Source organism: Corvus moneduloides, chromosome 22 (genome assembly GCF_009650955.1).
Source record: "Corvus moneduloides isolate bCorMon1 chromosome 22, bCorMon1.pri, whole genome shotgun sequence".
Classification (NCBI taxonomy): Eukaryota; Metazoa; Chordata; class Aves; order Passeriformes; family Corvidae; genus Corvus; species Corvus moneduloides.
Genome location: NC_045497.1, coordinates 7,635,461 through 7,658,998, shown reverse-complemented (window position 1 = coordinate 7,658,998; position 23,538 = coordinate 7,635,461). Strand labels below are relative to the sequence as shown.

Genomic DNA, 23,538 nt, shown 5'->3' with positions numbered 1-23,538 from the left:
AAGTAGGAGACAAGGAGCGTCTCAATCACCTTCCCAGCAGACAGTGCCATGGCCAAGTGCTACATTTTGTGTTTACTCTGATGCTCTTCCAAGTCCTCCATGAAGGGCCCAACAGCCCATCCCCAAAGTAAAGGGAATACAGAAATTTCTCATGCCTGTTCTCAGGCCCTCCCAACTGGAATCCTTTTACCCACAGATTTCTACTCATTATGTTCAAAATGGCAGCATTTATGTTAAGGAAAATCCACTGGCTTTGGGAAAAATGGCAGAGAAGGATTTGAGTAGAGAACTGCCAACCTCAGAAATACAGACAGACCAACCAAGCAACATTATGATAAAGTGTTTATTCAACTTTTTTAAAATATCAAATTTTTTTTTACACATAATTTGTTGATAAACAGTCCCCCAATATTAAAAAAATCAAAAAAAGAATCAAGTGTGTATTACTTTGGGCAGAACCACATCCCATTGATGACACACCCACTCCTCTCTTCAGCCGCCTGCGAGGCCGCAGCGTGTTCAGCCCACAAGAGTCAATGACACAAAACGCAACCAGCTTTAGGATTCCTGAGTATTGATTCTCTCAAGTTCCCTAAGTGAGTCTGTAAAACTCTGAAGCATCAGTCAAAGTGTGACCCAAACCGCTGCGCTTTGGATCACAGACTAAGCCTCGTCTACACAGTGCAGGAAGAAATCTCTTGGGCGCTTCAGAGGGGAATGATGGACATGAAACCGACCCCGTTTCCCAAGCTGACTTCCGAGAGAAGCAGGCAGAAATACCTCTGGATTTCTCCTCTTTGATTTTCTGTTAAGAGTTCTGGGGAGCTGTTTGGCAAGAAGTCCAAGTCTGGTGAAGAAACCTCTAGGACCTGCTCCTCCTTTTGTTCGTCAATGGCAGTTTTACAGAAAACTGATCTGAAGTTGAGCATTCAGCAAGTACACATAAATATTGCTACTTTTGAGAAGAGGAGACGGCAAGAGGGAGAGAAGGAAGAGGGAAACATGGAGGACGTACAAGGTTAACAGTCCTGGAGACCAAGTGTCTACATAGAAAGTTAAACATACACAGCAAGGAGGCAGAGATTGTCGTTAACAGCGTAGCTCAGCTCTGTCCTGCAGCAGGTCAACATGCCAGGGATGGTCGCCAGGAATATTCCCTCCTCTTGTCAGAATTACCCATGCCCAGAAACTTCCAGATGTTGGGATTTCACTTAACATCACCTCTATGTTCACCTGCGGCCTTGTGTACACAAACATGCAGTCACCAGGAGGCCAAGTGAATTCCTTCGGTATTTTTAAGGAAAAAAGTAAATCTCAGAAACCAGGGTTGGCTCCAGGGCACACCCAGAAAGAAGCTCTACAGACCCACATGGATCCCCACAGGTGCTGGGAGCTTTACCAAGCACCTTCTGAGCATTGCTTTACTCTCTAGAGCTGGACTTCCATGGTGAAATCCCTTTGTTAAGTGATGTGACATTAGGACACTGTAGCAGTGGTTAATGAGGAGGGGGAACAGAAAAGAACGAGGTGGCTGATTTGAGGCGGGGATACCTGGCTCCTTGGAAACCTGAACAGCTGTTGGTGGTACCTTTATCCCCTGCTGCAGCCGATAAGCCATAGCACTCTGCCATCCCTCCTTCCCTATAAATACTCCCACTCTGTGGGCCAGGTCAGCACACGGACTGCCACAGGCTGAACACAGGATGTGTGTGTGCATGCAGCAGAGAGGACACACGTTGAAACAAAGACAAGTTTTAGACAGCGTTTGCTAAACACACATTCTATTACATTTTATTTTAACCTTAAATACTCACTACTGCCCCAATTTTATACTAAATCTTGCTCCTAAAAAAATTATTAAGTAATTTAGCAGCACATAGCCATTCACTCAAAGCAAGACTTGGAAATTAAGAGATTTAAATCACCAGGCTTGGACCTACTTGATAAAAGAGTTTTAGCAATATTTATCAGTTGGGGGTCAGGGTTTGTTTCGAGCAGTTTAGAGAGACTTACGCACGGAATTCTAGCACTATGGATAAATGCTTCCATACAGCTTTGGCAGAAGGGTGGGATTCAAAGTTTCTATTTGACAAGGAATAAAAGTGAGCATTGAAGCAGATTGGCTGATGCTCTAAAGCTTTTATAGCATAAATTCTGGATGCGCAGCCTAAGTCAGCGTGGCTGTGAGAGCAGAGCCTGTCACCAGCTTAGTGCAGAGCAGCACCACTTGGCCCAGCTGAGCAACGGCTTCTAAAACAGAGAGGGTGCCACAAGGGGCTATCACCGAGTAGCCAACACTGAGTAGCTAACACTGAATAGCAACATCTGCTGCTCCAAGCAGCTGGCAGTAGATCCACCCGCAGGCGAAGGGCACAGGTTCAGCTCTCCCGCATCCGAGAGAGCCAAACTGCCCCTGGCTCCCGTGTTCCCTTGCTTCCACCTCACCAAGCCACACCATGCGAATACAGATACAGCCATCTGAAGTCACTCTGGATCTGGGAGCCTCATTGCTGCTGCTTCTGATGGTGAACCAGATGCAGACAGGAATGGGTCTGATAGATCCTATTTCCTAAGGCTTCTAGAGAGACCTGCTGATACCGTAATCCTGTACCAGCTCAAGCGTTGCCCTTCACAGAGGGGCTTCTGCTGATTTGAGGTGCTCATTGCAAGAATACTAAACCAAACCTTCAGCAGGGGTAACTCTACCACCTGCCCCATGAAGATGAGAAAGCGCAGTCTGGCCTCAGTAACTCATTTTGAGCAGAGCCTCAAGTGAATCACTGTATGCTGCTGCAGACAGCCAAGCACTGCTTCCCACACAGAGCAGTGCTGGCTGCTGGTATCACAAGCAGAGGGATATAAGCCAAAACAGCTCTAAGTCTGGATGGTACCATCCCAGCTCATGGAAAAACTCCATTTGACAGCAGAATGCCTTAAAGCCCTTCATTACTCCAAAGGATCTCCTGGCTGCCCAAGTGTCTGAGGCAAATCTGACACTGGCACTCAGTGACAGCACAAACTCCTGTGAGGTGACAGATGAAACCAAATCTGTGTTGTTTTTAAATGCCACCTGCATAAAAACAGCCCAGCACACACATAGGAGACCTGCTAAAGCAACAGGGAACACAAACACCAGGACACAGGCCTGAGACAATGACAACACCACATGGAAGCCATGAACAAAAATGTGTCTGGTGCTGCTGAGCCATTGCTCCAGGTTTAGCTCAACATGTCAAGTTCAAGACGAACACCTAACACAAAGCCACTTTTGAGATTTGCAAGTGGGACTAAATCAAAGTTCCTACTTAAAATTTGGTTTCAGCCACGCTTTCCTTCCCCAGTTCTGACAGAGTTTTGGGGCTTTGCAGACCATCACAAAGGAGTCCACCCCCCCTCAAAAAAAAGCATCTGGAAAGGGCTTCCTACAGCACAGCCTCGGTGAGGCCTCACCACGCAGGTGACTCACCAGAGATATCCCAGAAGGCCACGATGGTTGTAATGCAGAAGCCACGTCAGTGCATTTGTTTCATGAACCCTGTTGGGGAGCCCTCGCTCTCAAGGAGGTGCAAGATCAGCAGCCCCCAGCCATGGCATTCCATAGCCGAGAGGCCAATCGACCCCAGACATCCAGAAAAACCAGAGCAAAGCAGATTCTTCCTTCTTCCAATCACAGCCCTGCTTGGAGCCACTGAGATGAAGTTCATTCCTCCCCGGGCACAGGGAGATTTAGAGCCATAACATACAGTTGGTTTGTTAAACAAATTCATCATTAAGGTTTAGCCCTAAACTGGTTGAGCTTGTTCTTTCTGCATGAGGAAAAACATGATGTGGGCAAGGCTAGAAAAAAAAGTCAGTACTCCTTTTCCCTCCCCCGTCCCTACAGTTAATACCAGCACATCTTCAAATAAGTTAAAACGTGTAAGTTTTGGTAGCACCAAATTCTATCCCTTCCCTTCTTCTATCCCCATGTTGTAAACTGGAACACACTGGCCCAAGAGCATCAGAGAATATTATGAGTTGGAAGGGACACACAAGAATCATTGAGTCCAACTCTAAATCAAAGCGTAAAAGGGTTTGGCAAAAATAAGCATCAGCCTTCCCTATGCAAACACAAAATCTCACACTCCCACAAAACCCCCTCACTCCTCTGGCAAAGCCTTACACATCCATAAGCATCTACACACCTTCAGTAGCTGCCAGAATAATTTCAACAGCTGCATGTTGGGTTCCAAGGAACTGCAACAAATCCAGAGTCCACACTGGACTCGGTGTGCACCTCCCGTCCTGTGCACGTGTGGCTAATTCCTGTCACAACCTGCTTTGTGCCAGACAGGGCGGTGAGCACAGTGGCTGCTGCTTTTTATTTGTAGCATTGGAGCTCATTCTAAAATTGTACATTTAAATAAAACCAGTAGTTTTAATCCAGTATGCATGATTAAAAGCTATCCTGTCCACACAATGCAAGGATGTTTTCTTTCTTTTCAAGGCCCAAATCTAATGAGTGAAACAGAAGAGACATGTTACTTTGGCTGGGAATAATTAAAAAAAGTCTGGCTCAACATTCTGCTCGTCCATTGTGGTGTGTAATTGAGATACTCCTGTAGAAGAAAAGATCCCCCAGTCAGCTCCCTCTTCCGTTATGTAGGAACAACAATGCTCTTGGCTAGCAAAATGAGAAGAGCAAGATCTGCGTTTCCATCTGCTTGTTCCAAGGCCTCATGAGCTTCCTGCGGGGTAAAACCAGCACCGAGGATTCGGTCAACATCAGCGGCAGGGAAAGCAGGGGGTGCAGAAGCCCGTGTGGTCAGTCTGGTGTAGGCGGCTGGGGGGCTCAGCAGCGGTTCCTCACTCCCAGCCAGCGGCCACGGACCTTCAGGAGCAGCACTGCCACTTCTCCCAGGTGCTCCTGTGAACAGGCTCTGAGTATCCTGTAGTGCACCTTCGCCCAAAGCAGGTGTGGAGGAAACAGGTGTGCTTTGCTCCGAAGTTGGACTCGGTGGACTCTGAGAAGCTCTTGCCAAAACCTCCCCCTGCTCTGGGCTCTGCTGCTGGCCAGGGGTGGCTGCAGAACTCACCATGACCACATCGCTCTTACCTGAACCCTTCTGCCTCTCTAAAGTATCTCCCCCGAGCACAGGCTGCCCTGGACTGATAGGCCCAGTGCTGACATGCCCTCTGCCAGAATCACAAGGCTGGCTCCCCTCTGCTCCTCCACCCTCAGACCTCACCTCAGCAAAGGAACAGCTCTGTTCCTGGCTGGCTGGATCTGAGCCTTTCTGCTCACCTTCAGGAAGTCCCTTCTGCTGCACTGCTGGCTCTCTGTGAACCACTTCCAGCTGTGAGACTTCTTCCGAGGCAAGGATCTTACATTCTCCTTTCCGACTGATAACCAAGAGTTTGTGAAGCTCTTTCAAGGCTGATGCTAGAGGGAAACATGGCTCTTCTGAAGGTCTTCCTGGATCCGTGTCCAGCTGGTGGATGCTGCAGGGGAAGGAGCTGTCTGCTGCCAAATTAGCCAACTCATGATACTCTGCAGGAGTTTCACTAGTGCTTTTAGGCTGCAGGACATCACTGGTGGAAAGCGGATCACTCGAGGAGGATGGAGACTTCAGCAACTCCACCTCCATGGAGAAGGCATCAGAGTTCAGGCTGGATATACGTCTGCTCTCAGTCTGCTGCTTCTGCTCCCTTGCTGAGCTCTGCGCTTCAGCTGCAGCCTGCTCCACTGCATCTATTTCCATGGAGGCTTCCATGTGCACATGGCTACAGGAGGCTGACAGTTGGATACTCCTTTTGACACAGGAAAGACCTGCTCTCTCCAGTCCATCTCTCATTTCCATGGGAGGATTTTCTGGCTGCTTGGCTTCTGCCACAGCAGGTTTCTCAACCCCACCAACACAGCAAGGAGGTTCTGGGTCGGTTGTCTCAGTTTGCTCCTCAAGATGTTCCTTTTCTGGCTCTTTGCACGTCCGATGGTCTGTGGGAAGCTCATGTTTTTGCTCCTGCTCTGAAGACAGACAGACATCTTTATTCTGCCTGTGCTTGGCAGCAGTGTCAGCCAAATTGACTTTTGTCACTTCCAGAGGATGTTCCTGACCATGATCTTGCCCTTCAGCATTACATTCCTTTAAAATGTCAGCACTAAATGTTTCTTTGAGTGTCTTCTGTGAAAGGCAAGCTGAACTGGGGCAGGTTCCATCCCCGGTGTGTGGAGAGGGGTCATTATTTGCCAAGGAAGAGCTATTGGAATGATGCTGCAATACCAGAGGATATTCTCTTTCTGGGGTTATCTGGTGTTCAGGTGAAGAGTCAAAAGTCTTGATGGCTCTAGGATCAATGGGCTCTGCAAGGCTGGATTTGGATGAGCAAATTGAAGCAGGGGCAGAGACAGAACGATCAAGTAATTGATTTGTGGGATTACAGATCTTGGAATTTAGTCCTGAAGACTGGACTGGATTTTGAAACCCATCAGAAGCTGGTAATGAGGGCATTTCCAGTGAGGTAGTTTCTTTGTCACTATTCTCTATGGAAGACAGAAGGAAAGGAGCAGTCAGGACACAGCAGAAGCACCGTTCACAGCGTGGCAGCACAAACTGGAATGGGTGGCTCTAAATACCTGGTCTGTGGCCCACTCCAGCTGCAGTAAACACACACTACATGCATCAAGGCTTCCGGCGTTCTGTTTGGATTAGGAAACAAACACACCAAACTCGTGTTAGCATTCAGAGCACACACCATGCATGGTTACAGTCCTGCACAGCTCCCCTCCCAACTGTCCGGCACAACGCCACGGAGGCTGCAGGAGCTCCTGCCTCCCAGGAGGATTCTGCCTGGCAAATTCGGCACATCAAGGTAAAAATAACTTTGCCAGAGCACAATTTAAAGGCTGTTCTGTACTGTCTACGCCACAGAGGAGTCTGTGGGTGATACTACACACTTGGTAAACTCTACACAGTGTAACACGTGTCTAGTGCCATACTGGTCTGTTCTCCCTTTGGCTGGAGATACTCAGGAGACACGTTTCAGGGATATAGGAACTGAGATGGCAACACAGTTCTTGGGTTATGTTCCCAGCAGTGCCATCAGACCCAAGAGAAGGTGACCAAACACCAGCCAGCTGCAAAAGGGAGGTGTACAGATTGTAGGGGGAAAGAAATCCCCCAAAAGAACTGCTGCCCAAGGCTGGGAAGAGCAAAGCAAAGGAGAAGCAGCCAGAAGTCAAACCCAGCTTGCTGCTTCCTTGTCCTCACAGAGAGCAGATGAATTGCAGATCTCTATCAGAAGCACCAAACACTGGCTGTGGTTATCGGGAGAGATTAAGTGACCTTATCTTGTTGACAGTCTAATCTTGCTGATGTATCAGCACTCTCACGCTTGTTAAATCACTCACACAACTTTGCAGGAGCTCCTGTCCTGCCACCACAGCCCTGCTCTGCCCAGGGTCACAGGTGTTCTGTGATTTGCTGCCCTTTCCCTTCCCAAACTCAGCGGTCTTAAACACACACCACTGGTTTTCCTGGAGTCTCTTTTTACATGAGCACTCGGGCAGCTCACCATGCCCACACCTCCAGCCAGGATTCTGTTTTAATTCCACAACACAACAGAAATCTGTCTTTCTCTCCTCAGCCTTGTTCCTTTTATCCTCTGTTAATTAAAACCAGTGCAGTGACACCACCCCACTATTCATCTTTCCTAAGGGTGGGAAAGAGCTTTGTGACACAGGATATGGATGAAAACTAGATGGATCCTTTCTGTTTCTACGTGGAATGATTACATTCATGTTCTCTGCTCCTAAACCAACCCTTCAGGGAGAAAGCAGAACTGTCTTTTGACCCGCTGGATCGTTAATAAGGGTCTGATCAAACACATCAGGGATTCACATGTAGGTAGCAGCAGGAGCTGGTTTTCTGCCAAGCACTCCTCAGTGTCATCCTTCTCCTGGGGTATCCACAGGAGCTGAATCCCAGCCCCACCAGGGATATTGGTCCAGCTAAAACCGGGAACAAACTCTTCCCCACAAAGTGCACCATGAGGGATAAACTCCTCTCTGTACCAGGAACAGCCTGAGTTGTTTGTGGTGGCAGTGACTTGGACTGAGGCTGCCTGGATGAAAAGGTGTGTGTGGGATGAACTGCCTGGCTACACTTCCTCCTCAGCAGAAGAGCTCCAGTTTTGCTGCCAGGCTTGTAATCGTCCATGATCACCAAGCTGCCCAAAATTGGCACAAAAGAGCATCAAGCCCTCAGAAATAAATGAGGACTGGGACCCGGATCCCAGTGAACCCCACCAGGACTCCACCTCGCTGCCTTCCATAGGTGCTGAACCACCAGCAAGGCAGCTGACAGAAATCATGAAGCTCCCTAAAGTGGGCTTCAGGGGATTAAATAAAGCTCAAGGATAATCCAGGTGCATTCAAAACAAGCACTTTAATAGCCTCCAGGTGCACACAGCCATTTGTGTTGTACCATCTCCTGGAAGCCAGCAAAAATTCCTGCTGTTATAAAAGAACACACACGTTGCGGGGAGCTGAGCTTCTTTGGAGCTGCATCACATTCTCTTTCTATTGTTCTTCCATTTTCTGTTTTTTCCTTTCCTGGTTTTCTTGGCACCACCTAGCAGCAACTCAAGTTTTGGAAGAGAGAAAGAGAGAATGTGCTGACATTTTAGGATACAGCCAACAAAAGCCTGTGGGCCAGAGGCTGGTACTGTGTCTAGAACTACCAGGACTGTCACAGTCAATCTGAACAAGAGCCACTTCAGTTCTGTGCCTTGGTGTTCTGTGAGCATTAAGTGAACACACAAAATGGATTTCCTATTCCCATAAATCTTTTATATTCCTCTAGGGCTCAGCATCAACGGCAAGTGTCCGAGTGCTGACTAGCCTGAACAAAGGCTCATGGTCCTTAGAACTGTATGTGGTACATAAGCAGCTTGGATGTAAGTAATTTCAGGCACTTTTCTTTCTAAAAAACTCGACTAAAATGTTTTTATTGTAAAGACTCATAGTTAGGGCTGTGTTATTTGACCCTTTCAACGGAGAACTAAATCCAATCAACTATAATATCTGCAAAGTCTCATCCAAAAATGAAATATATTCCAAAAGCTAACCCAGGCTTCATCAGGCTACAATTTTTAACAGGAAAAGAACTAATATTTACACCTGCCAGGCTGTGGGAACAGACAAGAGCCCAAGCTCCTGAGCCTGACCTTTAGCAACGTCAAAACCCGATCACAAGGTCAAACCTATGTTTGTGTTTCTCTCTACTGGCTGCAACTTGAGTTAATAAACGTTCAAATTTGGCTAGAAAAGTCACACATTTAAACTATTTCTTACTGATTCATTAAAGCCAGACCTTCCTTCCGAGGTGTTTTGCATTTCTGGAAAACTTATATTCTTAGGATGGAAGAAAATTGGCCAAAAGGAGCAACAAGCACAATCCTGTGCTCCCCTTAATGTTATCAACTTCATTATTTGTAACTAACTGCTTACTCTTTGGGTTGTCAAACAGTAACTGAGAAGTGTTAAAGAAAAATTTCAGTGCATTTCAATTAGATAGATACAGCTGTAGAAATATATATATAGAAATATATATAGAAATAGACATATAGATAGATATATATATGTAGTTAAATATATACAAATTTTAGTATCTAACAAATATATAAAAATATATATGTAATATTAATATTACATATATGGTTAAATCTTTTTATCTCATTTCAATTTTATATATGGGCATGCTAGAGTCTTAAAAAATTAGCAACAAAAATGTTGATCAGCTTAAACCTGACCCAGCAAAGAGTTCTACATGTGTGTAGGAAGCAGAATTTACTGCATTCTGTCAGAAGAAAAATGAGCAGTAAAACTCAAAGGTCTCTAGAGAACTCTTGGATATAAAATGTTATCTTTAGAAGTTTTGGAAAAGGCTTAAGGAGTACACCCTGAGGTATTCACAGCTTCTCTGGAACAGCAGGGAAAAAATTAATTTTCCCTTTAGCTAAAAGCTGAATTAAGGGAGGACTTGAACAGAAAATCTGAGTTTCGGACCGTTTTTGGCTCATCACTCGACTTTCAGCTATTTTGGCTGAAAATAAAATTACTTCACTAAATTTTGCAGCCACCAAAATCCCCTGCAGCCCGGTCACAGCACCCGTGCAGCGTTTGGATTCCAGAGATACTGGGAACAAAACTGCAGGAAGGTGAAAGTTCTCTCTCCAGGTCACGTTTAAGGCTGAGGACATGAATTCAGCTTTCGAAACTTAGAGCATCTGCAAGGAGGCAATTCCCCCTCCAAGGGCACGAGCACCATTCCAGGGAAAAATGCTGAAATAGTGCGAATTCTAAAAATTGTCATGAACTTTTGTCACCACTACAGCTGCTCTATTTTTACGTGGTGCAGCCAATAAGAGCAGGGTTTGGGAAGCCTCCCCAAAGCTGTGCTCACACGAGGCTGCAGCAGCACCACAGCTGAGCCATGTCCCTGCTGGGTACTACAACGTGATCCCAGCCACAGACAACCATTAACCTCCACACCTTGAAAGCCAGGAAACCAGAGCGTGTGGGAAGCTGCAGGGAAAGCAAAAATTAAACAGCGAACAGCCCCTGTGCCTTCATGCAGGTTTTGCAGCCCAGAAAGGAAGAGAGAAGTGCACTCAGAGGCCACGAGCAACAATAAAGCCCCTTCTCTCCACCCTTTACTGGTTGATGCTGCTCCCAGGAGCTGGAAAGGGAACTGCTCACAGACATCCTCACATGCAGCAAAAAAAAAATACACGGATTCCTATTTCAACTGGGCTCCTGCCGGTACCTGCTTCCTCTACGGATTTCTGTATTGCTTCTGCGAGCTCCTGGTCGGCGATGTCCTCGGGCCGCACGTCGTCGCGCCCCGCGCCGTACGCCAGCCGCGCGCACTCGGGGAGCTCGCCCTCGGGCAGGAACGAGGTCTGCGAGCCCGTGGTGCCGATCACCAGCACATTCTTCTTGAGATCAATGGAGCACTGCGAAAGAGCAGCGAGACATCAGGGGCCTGCGGAGAGCCAGGCAGTTCCCAGAGAAAAAGGGAGACGAAGCCAGGCAATCTGCCTCCAATGGGAACGGGTCACAGCAGGTAAGGGTGGGCCAGGAGTATCAGCTCTAAGCAAAGGGCCCTGTCTGACTCAATTTGGAATAAATCATTCAGTTGGAAAGCTCTGAGCATCTTTGATCAGAGCAAAAGGCTCCAGGCAGCAGCCAGGCACCCCAGAACTGTCCATGATGGATGTAGTCTACGTGCTTCCAGGCTGGAAGATAATCCACCATCACCTCTCCCCAGAAAAATCCTAATGAATTCCCAGCCCAGGCATTTATGTTGCACTTCTCACTAAACCTGCAAGAGCCAGGTAACTGTTTCAAAAGAGGTTTTGATACCTGATGCCTCTTAAGCATGTCCAGTCCTAGGAGCATGTCCATGGGCTGCTCTTCAAGGATTGAGAAGGAGCACGCCAGGAAATCCCCTTCAATCTGCACCTGAGCTGAAACACAAGGGAGAGAAGTTCCCACTACAGCACAACAAATCTGCTTTCTGCTCTTCCACCTCCAGGGAAAGGTCTGGGCAAATCTGAAAGCAGCACTCTGATGCACTGTTTTGGTCACAAAAAGTCCAGCCCTTTGCAAGCCCCAGGACTGCCAGGCCTGCCATGGCCCCAGATTAATTATTTTAAAAGCCAGTGTGCCTAAGAACCTCGAGTCCTGCTTCTCTGACCCTCCAAGCTTAAGGGGCTACAAACAGTTTATTAGAGCACAAGTCTAAGCAGCAACAACAGCAAACAGATTCGATTTTTCAGTAATAAGGACAATCTCCTCCATCCAGAAAAGCTGCACAAGAGCACGGAGAGGCTTCTCTTTCCAAAGGAACAGCAAACACTGCACTGCACTGGAACCCTTCCTGAGTAGCTCACCCTGCCCAGCAGTCCCACCCAAAATGGGCAAGGTTGTGTGTTTCACCTTAGGTTTTGCCCCCAGTGAACATCTCCTCTAGGTGTGCAGGAGCTGGGACTCCCTCACCTCAAAGTGTTACAGTAATGCCATTAAAATAAAGCATTAATGAGACAGAAAACAGAGTTCTGTGCCCAAGACAAACACATTGCAGATGCACTTTGATTTTACTCTGCAGGAGCTTCTAACAATTACAGCACCAACCCAGACACTCCTCGGTGCCAAGATTGCGGGAAATGCAGTTAAACCCCTGCTAAAGCTGCCCCAAAAATGCCAGTACTTACCTAAGTGCACTCTGCCAATGATTTTCTGTGTCCCAACACCCTTAGCAATGCCAGCCCACCGCCGATCCACCAGCCTCATGATGTTGCACCTTTCAGCACAGGCTTGGCTCATGATGGTCATCTGGGCACCTACCAGCGACAGAACTTGTGTTAAATCCCGATAGCTCAGCACGAATTTATATTTTCTCCTGGAAGAGCTTAAGATCTGGCACTCAGTGGCTGGGAAACCAACCCACCTGCCCCAGGGCATAAAGGCTTCCTGTGAATCCCACTGTGCTGATCTGGCTGTCCACACATGGGTCAGCACTGACCATTACTGTAGGGATGGAATAACCCCAAGGACTTCCCCTTGGAGGACTGTAGATGAGAACCGCCACATTAAAGGCGCGTGAAATCCCCCCATCTGCAAAATGAGATAAGACACACACACAGCAGTGACCTTCCAGGCACGGCAGTCCCAGAAACTCTCCCAGGAGCCCTAATCCAGGGTGTTCCCACACTGCTTCTCCTAACGATTTGCTCTGCTCACCCAGGCTGGGCTCAGGATTCAGTAAAGCACTTCAAAATCTTGTCATGCAATGCTTTGTTATAGGATTTTTTGGGAAAACTACTGGAATGTTTACTGTTGCCCTCAGTGACAGAAAGGAGAGTGTGGAGAAAGCACCTGAGTCCACAAAGGCTTTCACGGGGTGTCCGTTGACTTTGCAGTTGATGTAGAGCATCACCACCTGCCCAAAGCTCTCGGGCGCCTCTTCCATCGCTATCGTCATGTTCTCTTCAATGTTTTGTTGCCTGAATTTTGTGGAGAAGAGAGAGAAAAAATCAAAACGTCTGTCAACCAGACCTTGTAACATCCCCCTGACTCACAGACGGACCTGGAAATCCCACCTGCTGCTGCTCACCTTACAAACACACATTTAAACCACAGCAAAGGTCGCTTCCTTAGCGAAACACAGGCCTTGGAGCTGAGGATTGCTAGGAATAATCTCAGCTTAGTCCAGAGACACTGAGTCACTCCTCAGCAGCCACTGCCGCTTCCAACCCCAGCCTAACTCACCCCTCAGCTCCTGACAGCCTTGTGTTGCCAATAGGAACCTGCCATCCACGATAACCTGGAGAACTCAGAGCAAAAAACCTGTGGATTCGTTAGTCATGCCGAGGGCACACGGAGATGTTGCCAGTAGCTACATCACTGGAATCCCACACAGCAGTTGAACATTAAAATCCTCTGGTTTCCCTGGTATCTTTCCTTTTCCAGGCATAGGAAAGGAGGGAGGAGAGCAAAACAGCAGAAAGAACACCACCAGGAGCACCAGCCCTCGGTGCAAATTCAAGCCGACAGAAAAACTGCTCTTCAAGGAGTCCCTGGCAGCCCCAGGATAATCCTGGAAGTGATGGGTATCCGTAGTGACTGCATCCGAAACAGCTTTATCTCCCCAAAAAGGGGAAAAAGGCTCTAATTTTGATGTCATTTCATTTTTCACTGAGTGGGGTATGAAACCTGGGGACGGCTCAGCCCAGTGTTCCCAAACAGCATTGGGTGCATCCCCTTTATGTGTGCCTCATCTAAGGAAGAAGGGAAGCGTTCCTGTGCCTCCAAGCAATGTTTCACTATCTACAAATGACTATTTTCTGCATTGCTGAGTGTTTATCTGGCACCAACACCTTGTCAGTTGTAACATGAGACCACTCCTAGCGCCAGTGAATTTTGGTTCTGACCAACAATGGGTCTGTACCAGACAGACACTTTGTTATTGGGGAAAGCCACTCAAAATCCGACTCAAGGATTTACCACTCAGCTGAAGAAATCAAGCCTCAGCCCAACACAGTTACATCTGGAAGGCAGCAAGAAGGAGCGAGCTGATGTGCAGAATTCATTTCTGCAGAACCTCTCATCAGTGAATCAGCCAGACACAGAACAATCAGCAGGACGCAAAACCAAATCTTGAGGGCAGCTGGGAGAAACGACACTGTGCTGCTGTGCAGAGCTCAGCTGGGAGACAACACCAGCCCAGCTCTTGGGTTCAAAACACGCCCCAGGCACTGGAGTCGCACCTCTCAAGAGGAGATGTGCTTTCCACAAGTGCTCCAGTCTCAGAGCGGACCAGCTCAGGCAGCTCCAAGACATCACGTGCACAGACAACAGTGCTGTCACCTCGTATCACACAATCCCAGAATGGTTCAGGTTGGGAGAGACCTTAAAGACCATTCAGTTTCACCCCCTGCCATGGGCAGGGACACCTTCCACTATGCCAGGTTGCTCCAAGCCCTGTCCAACCCGGAACACTTCCAGAGATGGGGCAGCCACAGCTTCTCTGGGCAACCTCTGCCAGGGCCTCCCCACCCTTACAGGGAACAACGCTCTGTGATCTCAGCTGGACACATCTAAAGGATGGGGTGCACCTACATGTTCCCAAATCCCAACCTTCCCACATGCAAAGGTGACCCAGAGCATTGCCCTGCAAACAAACGCCTTGATACAAGGAATGTGTTTAGATTCTGCCTTCTCTGAGGAAAAAACATCATGGATAGAAGCACACAGCAGTTTTTTCTCCCCAGAGAGGACCCCCAAAGCCTGCAAGCCGCTTTGGTTTGTTACCTGATGTCTTCTTCTATCTTGGCCTGTGCCTCCAGATCAAAGGGGTCAGCGGAATAGAGCCGGATCCTCTCCTGCTCCCGCCGAGCTCGGTCCTGCTGTTGCTCCAGCAACACCCTGGTGAATTTCTCTGCGGGAACGAGGAGATAAAGAAATGCTTTTTACTGGAAATTACTCTTGCAAATCAAATTCTGGCACAGCAAATGCTTCTTTTGATGCCAGCTGAGGAATAGACTCAGCAGCACACGGAAAAAAGCTTCCTCTGAGGGCGGCATGGATGGACCTCAGAGGATCAGTGGCAAGCTTGGGAACCTGCCGAGATGAAAAGCAACTGGACAGAGCTCATTCTCCTCATGTCCCTACCCAAACACTGCACAATCAAACTCAATTTCCTGGCACATATATTTTTATAGGGAAAAAATTAGCAAAAGCTAACGACAAAACTTCCTTCAAAGCCAAGGAATGTGGCAAAGCCAGAGATTATAATCCCTAAAGACGAATGCCTACCACTGGAACCAGGAGGTGCTAGCCAGGACGCTAGGTCTAAATGCACATTTTAAGACCACAGTTTTTAGATTCCCACTTTTTCTGAATGGCCTCTGGCCATTTTTTACTACTTGAATGGGATCACGTACGTCCCCAAAAGGACTTGGCAGTCCGTGAAGGTCTGTACACATGGAGGGTTTGGGTTTGCTTCCAGGGATGGCGTTCCCAGGAAGCAGCTCTGGCTCAAAGGCTGCTATGTGCTCAGGGAGGCACTGGGTATGTTTGACTGTTGGATTTTTGAAATTAGGCTTTTGTACAGCAGGTGCCTTCATTGAGAACAGCCACAGGGCACGGATCTATGCAGATATTTGGGAATCCAAGCTAGAGCTGAACTGGATCTGTGCCCAAACACTGCCAGTAGCAGCAGTGCAGCACGACAACGGCAAAACCAGCCCAAACCACTTCCTCCTGACAGCCCAGTGTGGCGATTTGGGACTGAAAATGAACATCTGGGTCAAAGCTTGACCAGGCAGAACAGCAGAGGGGCCAATTCTGGGTGTCTTTGGCTTAACCTCTGGTTTCCCATGCCAAGAGCAGCACCCCTGCTCAAGGTGATGGGAAAAACTCCCAGCAAGAAGCCTGAAGATGCCTGAGAGTGCAAAGAATGTGACTTCAGCTCTGGATATGAACTAAAGGCAGAGTTTAAAACTAAACAGGCTGACAATATCCATGGAAGTTCCTTTCTGGCTTCCTTTGACAGAGAGAAATCACTCGGATGTAACCCTGAAAGTTGATAAAGTCTCCTGCTAGAAGCTCCTTCTCTTCACTTATTTCTCCAAACTCCACAGGATTTATCTCCCAACTAAACATCCTGCAAAGGTTCAGGAGCTCATCTGCTGCTACCCAGAACTCCTCTCTTTTCACACTGAAAGGACACCGGAGTTCAAATCTTTCACCACAGGAAGAATGAGGGACCAACATCAGCTGCATAGGAAGTGAAGGACGAGGCTTCAGTTGTGCCCAGAACATGCGGACACTTCCAAGCTTAACAGAAACTCACACGTTTGACTATTTCTATTGAGAAAGTTCCTAAAACACACCATTTCCTTGTTCCTTTCCCTCTCCCTTTCTGTGATTCACTTCCACAGCACATGATCACTACGGACAGAGCTGGGGCGCGTGCTGCTCTCTGCTGAGTCCCAGCAGGATCTGGGACGCACCAAACACACCACCTTTATTCGAAATTGTGCATTAAGAGCGTGTCTTAGTGTAAAAATCAGGAGCTGAGCCACTTGTGTTCACAGACACCCAAATCATCTGTGCATCTGATATTTCCGAGTAGGAGACAGAGGATATTAAAGATGCCAAGCAGAAGAAATACACCCAGAAATGGAAGAACTCTGCCTTGAGTGCTCCCAACTGGCACCTTTTATCTGCACCATCAAGGAGCCTGCAGCACATCCCAGCGTTAAACACCCGGGGCTGCCTATGATGGGAGCCGACCCTGACCAGCTCCAAGCCCAGCTCACCGAGGTCTCCGCTCAGCAAGGCCTCGGCCAGGGGCGGGTTGCGCTCCTTCAGCAGGGACAGCTCGTGGGGGTTGGCCAGCAGCATCTCCCGCAGCAGCGCCGGGTTGTCCAGGCCCTGAGGGAATGACGGCGCGTCCGGAGGCGACGGGCGAGGACGCTGCGCCGGGGGCTGGTGCTGCTGCGTGGACGTCCCGGGAACGGCGATGCTGCTGAAATCTATCCTGGGCAGACCTGCAGGGAGGAAGAGCAGAGGTGTCAGTGCTTCGTGGTTACAATTCTGCTGGAAAAACCATGGGAAGGATGAGCTGCCCCTTAATGCTGCACGAGAGCAGATTCTGTGAGCAGCAGTTTGTGTCGGAAGCACAGCCGCGTCCCCGGGTTACTGGGTTAGCAACGCTGGCGCATTTATGTAACTGGTCTCGTCTGCCTGCCCCATTTTTAATCCCCTGAAATGCACTTGCTGACTATTCCCAGCTCCACAAACGTGAATCCCTCATGGAGGGACTGCAGGGCTAAACCCAGTGGCTCTGAGGCACTTTGGAGTCTCTCGGGTTAAAAAAAAGCAGGGGAAAAAAAAAGTAGTAACATTCCTGCAGACCTGCATTGCAGGTACCCATCCTCCAGCTGAGGCAGGACGAGGACCTCAGCAATGCTCCCATGCCCTTCTCAGCCTGTGGCACCTTTTCTAGGGATATTTTATGACTGGGATTTGCTAGGAGTGGCTGTGGAAGGCAGGACAGAGGCACAGGGCATTCCCAGATGCACACATGATCGAGCCACAGGGTTTGGCAAGATGTGGCTCCTCAGGGAACTTGCCACAGGGCAGATTCAGGACACATGTCCATAGAGGCTGTTCCTGGGTCTGAGCCACTCACACAACTGTGCCATCACATCCAGCAGGAAGGGAACCAGTGGCTGTAGGAGACCTCACACACCTTTACCAAACCTGTTCTGAACCAGTCACCTCCTCACTGCCTCCACACTTCCCCCCAAAAAAAGTAAAATGGTACTGGCTTCCTCAGAATAAAACACTAAATCAGAAGCCTTTATGGTCATTTACAAGCCCCCCTGACTCATCCCAGCCACCGTCCCTCCCTCAGTGCTTTGCATAGAAGGTGCTAAAGGACACTGACAGGAGCTGGTGTTGGGTAAGTCTTGATGAATCTCAGACAGTGTTGGCACAGAGCCTTTCTCACCTGGGAAGCGCATGGAAGGCCGTGGCTCCACTGTCTCCTTCTGGCGCAGGATCACCACATCCCCATCCTTCAAGCCATAGGAGGCCAAGGACCTGTTGTTGTCGGTCAGCGGCCGCTCCGCATAAACAATCTGTGCCAGGAGAGCCACCAGCACCACCGAGCAGAGAAACAGTTTAAAAAAAAAGCAAGATGTTAAAAAAAACCATTCCAGTAAATCTTCCAGATCCATCTCAAGCTTCAGAAGGGAAGGTGTGATGTCCTCACAGGCCCGGCCTCAGGCACGGCAGGGCCTTGACACGTTCGTGGTTGGACAACATGGGGTTGGTCTTGCTGAAATCCAGCCGTGGTTTGACAGCCACAGAGAAAGGGCTGGTTTCCCCTGATCAGAGGCCAAGATCATTAAAGGGAAGCAAGTCCTGACCAGGACTGTCTGCCCACATTCCCAAACTCCAACCTCTATGATTACACAAGCCTCGGACGTTTCCTGCAGCGTTCCCTGCCCCCAAGTCAGCACCCACTGACCCCGGACCAATTGCAGACATGCCAGCAGCACCGATCTGAGTAGATCCAGGGATGATCCAGCCCAACATCCATCATTCTGCCTCTTCCCACAACTCGGCTCCCCAGAATAACCAGTTTTACGGGGACCTCAATCATTAGCTCAGTGCTTTCCAGTTCACTCCCGTGATGTAACTCTCCAGACTCGGAGCACCCAAAGGCATTGCTCCCAAGACTGCCATCAGTCCCATGGAGGGAATGAACTTCTCATGACTATAAAACACAAACTCACATCCACTTCTGTTTTGATAACCTGGTTTAACAAGGGGTCCACAGACTAAACATAAAAACACTGAGATAAAGGTGAATAATCCCCACGGAACATTTCCATGAACATCAGACCCGTAATACCTAGAGGCCCTAAGTTATGGGAAAGCCCAAAATGTAAAATAAAGCTGGAACAGAAGCTCCCAGAAATGGTATCTGGCAACGCCAAGGTTTCTGTGCCGTCGCTGGAGCACAGCGAGACCAGGCAGATCGGCCCAACCACCTCCTGCCCTGGCAGCAGTCCAGAGCACCGAGAACTTGGCTTAAACCCCTCAGGCACACAATCAAATCTCATGTTCACCACCTTGTTTAGCCAAACTGTGTCTTTGGGGCTGGAAAAGGCCAGTTCAGCAACAACACGTTTGCCACAGGTCGGGACTGGCTGAGCCTCGTGGGAAAAGCTTTTGCAGTCCCAGCGTGGATGGGCTGGGGCTCTGCCTGATGCTATCACAGGGAGCAGATCCAACAACATCCAAAAAAACCAATCAGTACCTGTCTTAATGTCTGGATGACATTACAGACTTTCATTGCTTCACTCCAGCAACTCCAAAACCTTACACAGACTCTCCCTATGGCACTCAGCAGTGGAGATCCATTGTCAGCAGCAGTGCCAAAATGAGGCAAGGCAGGAGGAGCACAAATGACCAGAACCCCCTAGGGCAGCAATCACAGAATCAGGGAAAGACACATGATGGAACCGAGCACGAGCTCCCTACCTCCTCCCCACCACCACAGTGCGCAGCCTCAGCGCTACCTCACGAGCCAGGTCCCTCCCAGGGCCCATGTGCAGCGCTCTGAAGGTGTTTGGTCTCTACCCCACACGACACCACTGGCACAACCAAGGTCAGCTGGTGCTGGCAGAGCCCCGGCGCAGCCTCTCATGTTACCGGCCTGAGTCGGTGCTGCCGCAGCAACAGCCAGTGTGTCATAAATCCCAGCTGCACACCCAAATCTGAAATGGCAGATTCCCCGCGCAGACACTCTGGAAGAGACGAGTTAATCAGTTTAAGTGAGGCTTTACCTCTGTCATCTTGCTGGGATTGGATTTATGAGCATTTGGCCTTACATCCCAGACAATGAATTAAGCGTCTGGCACTCGCGCCACATCCATTAGCATCACGGGTTAATCCACTTCTGACCCATTCCGCTCCACTCTTAAAACAAACTGATTGGATTTTGCTGCCTTTTGATTGTCTGGTTCGTGGCAGTTCTGCTGGCTGGCAGGCACCAGACACAGGTTCTTCTGGAGGTGACTCAGACAGGGATGCAGGCACTGATGGATTCATTGTGCTTGATGCCAGAGGGTAGAACCTCTCTGTGGAGCAGGGAACCCCAACCAGGAGCGCTGGATACCACCTGCAGCCATCAATCAAGGCAGATCCTGGACCCATCAAATATTCTTGAGCATGGCACAGGAGAGGGAGGGCACAGAGAGAAAATAAATGAAGGGAGGGAATGAAGAGTGTGGCTCTGCTGAGAGCCTCCTATCCCCTCTCCAGGAAAGCCACAGCCTTAGTGTGTGGAGGAGACTGTGGAAAGTCAGATCGTTTCCCCTCTCCTTGCCCTGCTCCTCTTATCACCACAGCCACCGGCAGCCACCTCTGTTATCTCACCGACCTGTGCCCGAAGCTGTCCCTCGGACACCTCACAGCTCCCTGCCCCACCCCAGACTGCAGCACCCGGAATTCACTGCCCAAACCAGCAAAGAACAAGGCTGGGATTAACCCTTCTCCACACACAGTGGTTCACTCCACCCTGCACAACCCTTACGATGAAATGCATCCTTTCTCATGCCAACACAGCACCTTCAATGCAAGGTTCACCTTGGTTGGGGAAAAAGGGCAGAAAACAGCCAAGTCTGGTAAACGTAAAACCGCCTATTTGTGGTATAACAACGCAAAATCTTTCCACACAAGGAGCTGCTTCACTGATAACTTGTATCTTTATAACTTTCTCACAGAATCATTGAAGCTGGAAAAGCCCTCCAAGATCATCAGGTCCACCCTGTGCCCGATCCCCACCTTGTTCCCAGCCCAGAGCACTGAGTGCCACGTCCAGTCCTTCCTTGGACACCTCCAGGGATGGGCACTCCAAACCTCCCTGGGCAGCCCCTTGCAATGTCCCACCACCCTTTCCATGAAGAAATTCCTCCTGACGTCCAACCTGTTCTCCCCACTGAAAGTCCTAAAAACACCTCACAAACGCCAGGCAGAAAGAGAAGAGAGAGGAGCGATAAATAACTGCCTGAAAACGCGACACGACACGGCACAGGATGATGCACGAGTGGCAGATGGATGAGCAGAAGGAAGGCAGGGGTGGCTACAAAAGCGCAGCGCTGCTCCCCTTGCCTGGGGCTGGCAGCACCCAAACCCCACACAGGTCAGCTGTGCTGGAGAAACTCAAACAAGGGAACTCCTGACAAAAAATACACGGAGAAGTGACCCCTCGTTATCCTAAATCAGACCCAGAGCTGCAGGTTACCATGACACAAGGGACAAAGGTGACAGTGAGGAGTTTATGCTCCAGTTCATGCCTGGAGATGTCGAAGCCACCGCAGAGTCCCCCACTCAGGGGCTGTCCCCAGATCTGGGAGCTCACTGGTGGTTGTGACACAGCCACGGGGGGGTTGCTGAAGCACAGAACCTTTGTGTGAGGTGGGTTCTCCCTTTCCACCTGCCCAAAACCAAGAGATTTTTTCCTAAAAGAAAATCCACCCTACCCGGATTTTCTACCCCTGTTCTGAGACTGTTTTTCTCTCAACACCAACCTCCCATTCCAAAAAACAAGGCTCTCCCACGGCAGAGGGAAAGCCAAATGTCGGGAACCTGCTGGGTGAGGAACACTCCAGCTCCAGGGCTGCCCCTGCAGCAGCTCTTCCAGCGCTGACTAATCTCGGCTTGGCCGGAAAATCACTTTGTTAATTTAGACTGGGAAAAGGCTCGGGAAGCAAAAGCCACCACCACTAAACTCCACAAACTCTGCCAGGCATGGCCGGCGCCGAGAAAAGGAGCCGACACCGCCCTGCCCAGGACAAACGGGGAGGAACGGCCAAAAACGCGGGACTGAACCCAAAACATGAGCAAACCCCAGACAGATGGCCCAGAGCCGCCCCCACACGCAGCCTCCCCCATGTTTTGGCACGCGAGTGAGCCGTGGATCCGGGCTGGAGAGGGATATTTGCTGGGAAAACCACACGGATGTGCCTGTTCGGTCCCCACACCTGTGTGGAAAAAAGGGAGGAAAAGACTCAATGTGCCCTTTCCGCCCCAGACCGGGCAGGGGTTTGGTGGGATAAATAAACCCTTTCCCGAACTGATTTCAGCCCCGTTTCCCGGGGTGTTTGGAGCCCACGGGCCACCACTTTCCCCGCGCTCCGACTCCTGTTCCCCTCGCTCCAATTCCTGCCCCGTTTAAGCATCAAACTCCTCCGAAACCTCAACATAAAACAAACCAAAACAAACCCACATTATTTTCCCCCTTTCAGCTGCGCGGCGGGCGCGGACCGAGCCTTTCCCGGAGGGACCACGAATCACCGGGGACTCGGAGCCCTCTCCAGAGAGGATTTTGAGCGAAAAGCGAGGGGTTTCTCCCCAAACCCGAAAGGTCGGCGAGGGGAGGCACCGGGAGGGACCCGCCACCCCAAACAACCCCAAACTCCAGACGGCCGGGGGGGATCCCGGGACCGCGACCCCGCGGGGCGTGGGGGACACGACCGCTCCCAGCCCGGGAGACCCCGACCCTGCGGGAGAAAGGGGACACGGCCGCTCCCAGCCCGGGAGACCCCGACCCTGCGGGAGAAAGGGGACACGGCCGCTCCCAGCCCGGGAGACCCCGACCCTGCGGGAGAAAGGGGACACGGCCGCTCCCAGCCCGGGGGACCCCGACCCTGCGGGAGAAAGGGGACACGGCCGCTCCCAGCCCGGGAGACCCCGACCCTGCGGGAGAAGGGGACACGGCCGCTCCCAGCCCGGGAGACCCCGACCCTGCGGGAGAAGGGGACACGGCCGCTCCCAGCCCGGGGGACCCCGACCCTGCGGGAGAAAGGGGACACGGCCGCTCCCAGCCCGGGAGACCCCGACCCTGCGGGAGAAGGGGACACGGCCGCTCCCAGCCCGGGAGACCCCGACCCTGCGGGAGAAGGGGACACGGCCGCTCCCAGCCCGGGGGACCCCGACCCGGGGGCACCGGCCGGGCCCTCCCCGGCGCTCGGGGCGCCGGCAGGCCCTGACCTGGCTCTCGGCAGCCGGGATGCCGGACTCCAGCTCGCAGAGGGCGCGGAAGTTCTGCAGCTCGAAGTCGGCGTCCACCTGCAGGTTGAAGGTGATCTCGGAGCGGTCGCGGCGCAGGCAGAACACGGTGAGCAGCATGGCCGCCCCCGCCCCGATCGGCACCCGCCGCCGCCGCCGCCGCCGTCAAGCGCCGCCGTCGCAAAGCGCCCGCCCCGCCGGTCAGGCGCCCACGTCAATCACGGCCTCCGGACCAATCGAAGAGCGCCGGAGGGAGGAGGTCCCGCCCCCTCCCCGCGCCGGCACGTGGGCGGGGCCGGAGGGGCCCGGGTGTCACCGCCGGTCCCACGGTGTCCCCAGGGTCCCCTGGGGTCCCGGTGTCCCACGGTGTCCCCACGGTCCCCTGGGGTCCCGGTGTCCCA

The 23,538-nt window shown here is 50.6% G+C and overlaps 1 protein-coding gene across 3 annotated transcripts; it reads right to left on the bottom strand.

Annotated features, from left to right (window-relative positions):
- Window positions 1–808: 808 nt before the first annotated feature.
- LOC116454865 (protein DDI1 homolog 2) lies at window positions 809–23,318 on the bottom strand. 3 transcript variants are annotated; one of them, XM_032131927.1, is made up of 10 exons: window positions 23,120–23,316; window positions 18,066–18,195; window positions 16,870–17,100; window positions 14,858–14,984; window positions 12,923–13,050; window positions 12,259–12,387; window positions 11,408–11,511; window positions 10,809–10,998; window positions 6,617–6,679; window positions 6,462–6,523 (listed from the first exon to the last, which is right to left on the bottom strand). In XM_032131927.1, exons 1-9 carry the CDS (start codon window positions 23,255–23,257, stop codon window positions 6,663–6,665), a joined length of 1,194 nt encoding a protein of 397 aa, XP_031987818.1. In that variant the 5' UTR covers window positions 23,258–23,316; the 3' UTR covers window positions 6,462–6,523; window positions 6,617–6,662. The 3 variants fall into 3 exon arrangements, with proteins under 3 accessions (XP_031987816.1, XP_031987818.1, XP_031987817.1); XM_032131926.1 differs by lacking the exons at window positions 6,462–6,523; window positions 6,617–6,679 and adding an exon at window positions 8,408–8,622 and having other exon boundaries at window positions 23,120–23,318; XM_032131925.1 differs by lacking the exons at window positions 11,408–11,511; window positions 12,259–12,387; window positions 12,923–13,050; ... (2 more) ...; window positions 18,066–18,195; window positions 23,120–23,316 and having other exon boundaries at window positions 809–6,523.
- Window positions 23,319–23,538: the final 220 nt, after the last annotated feature.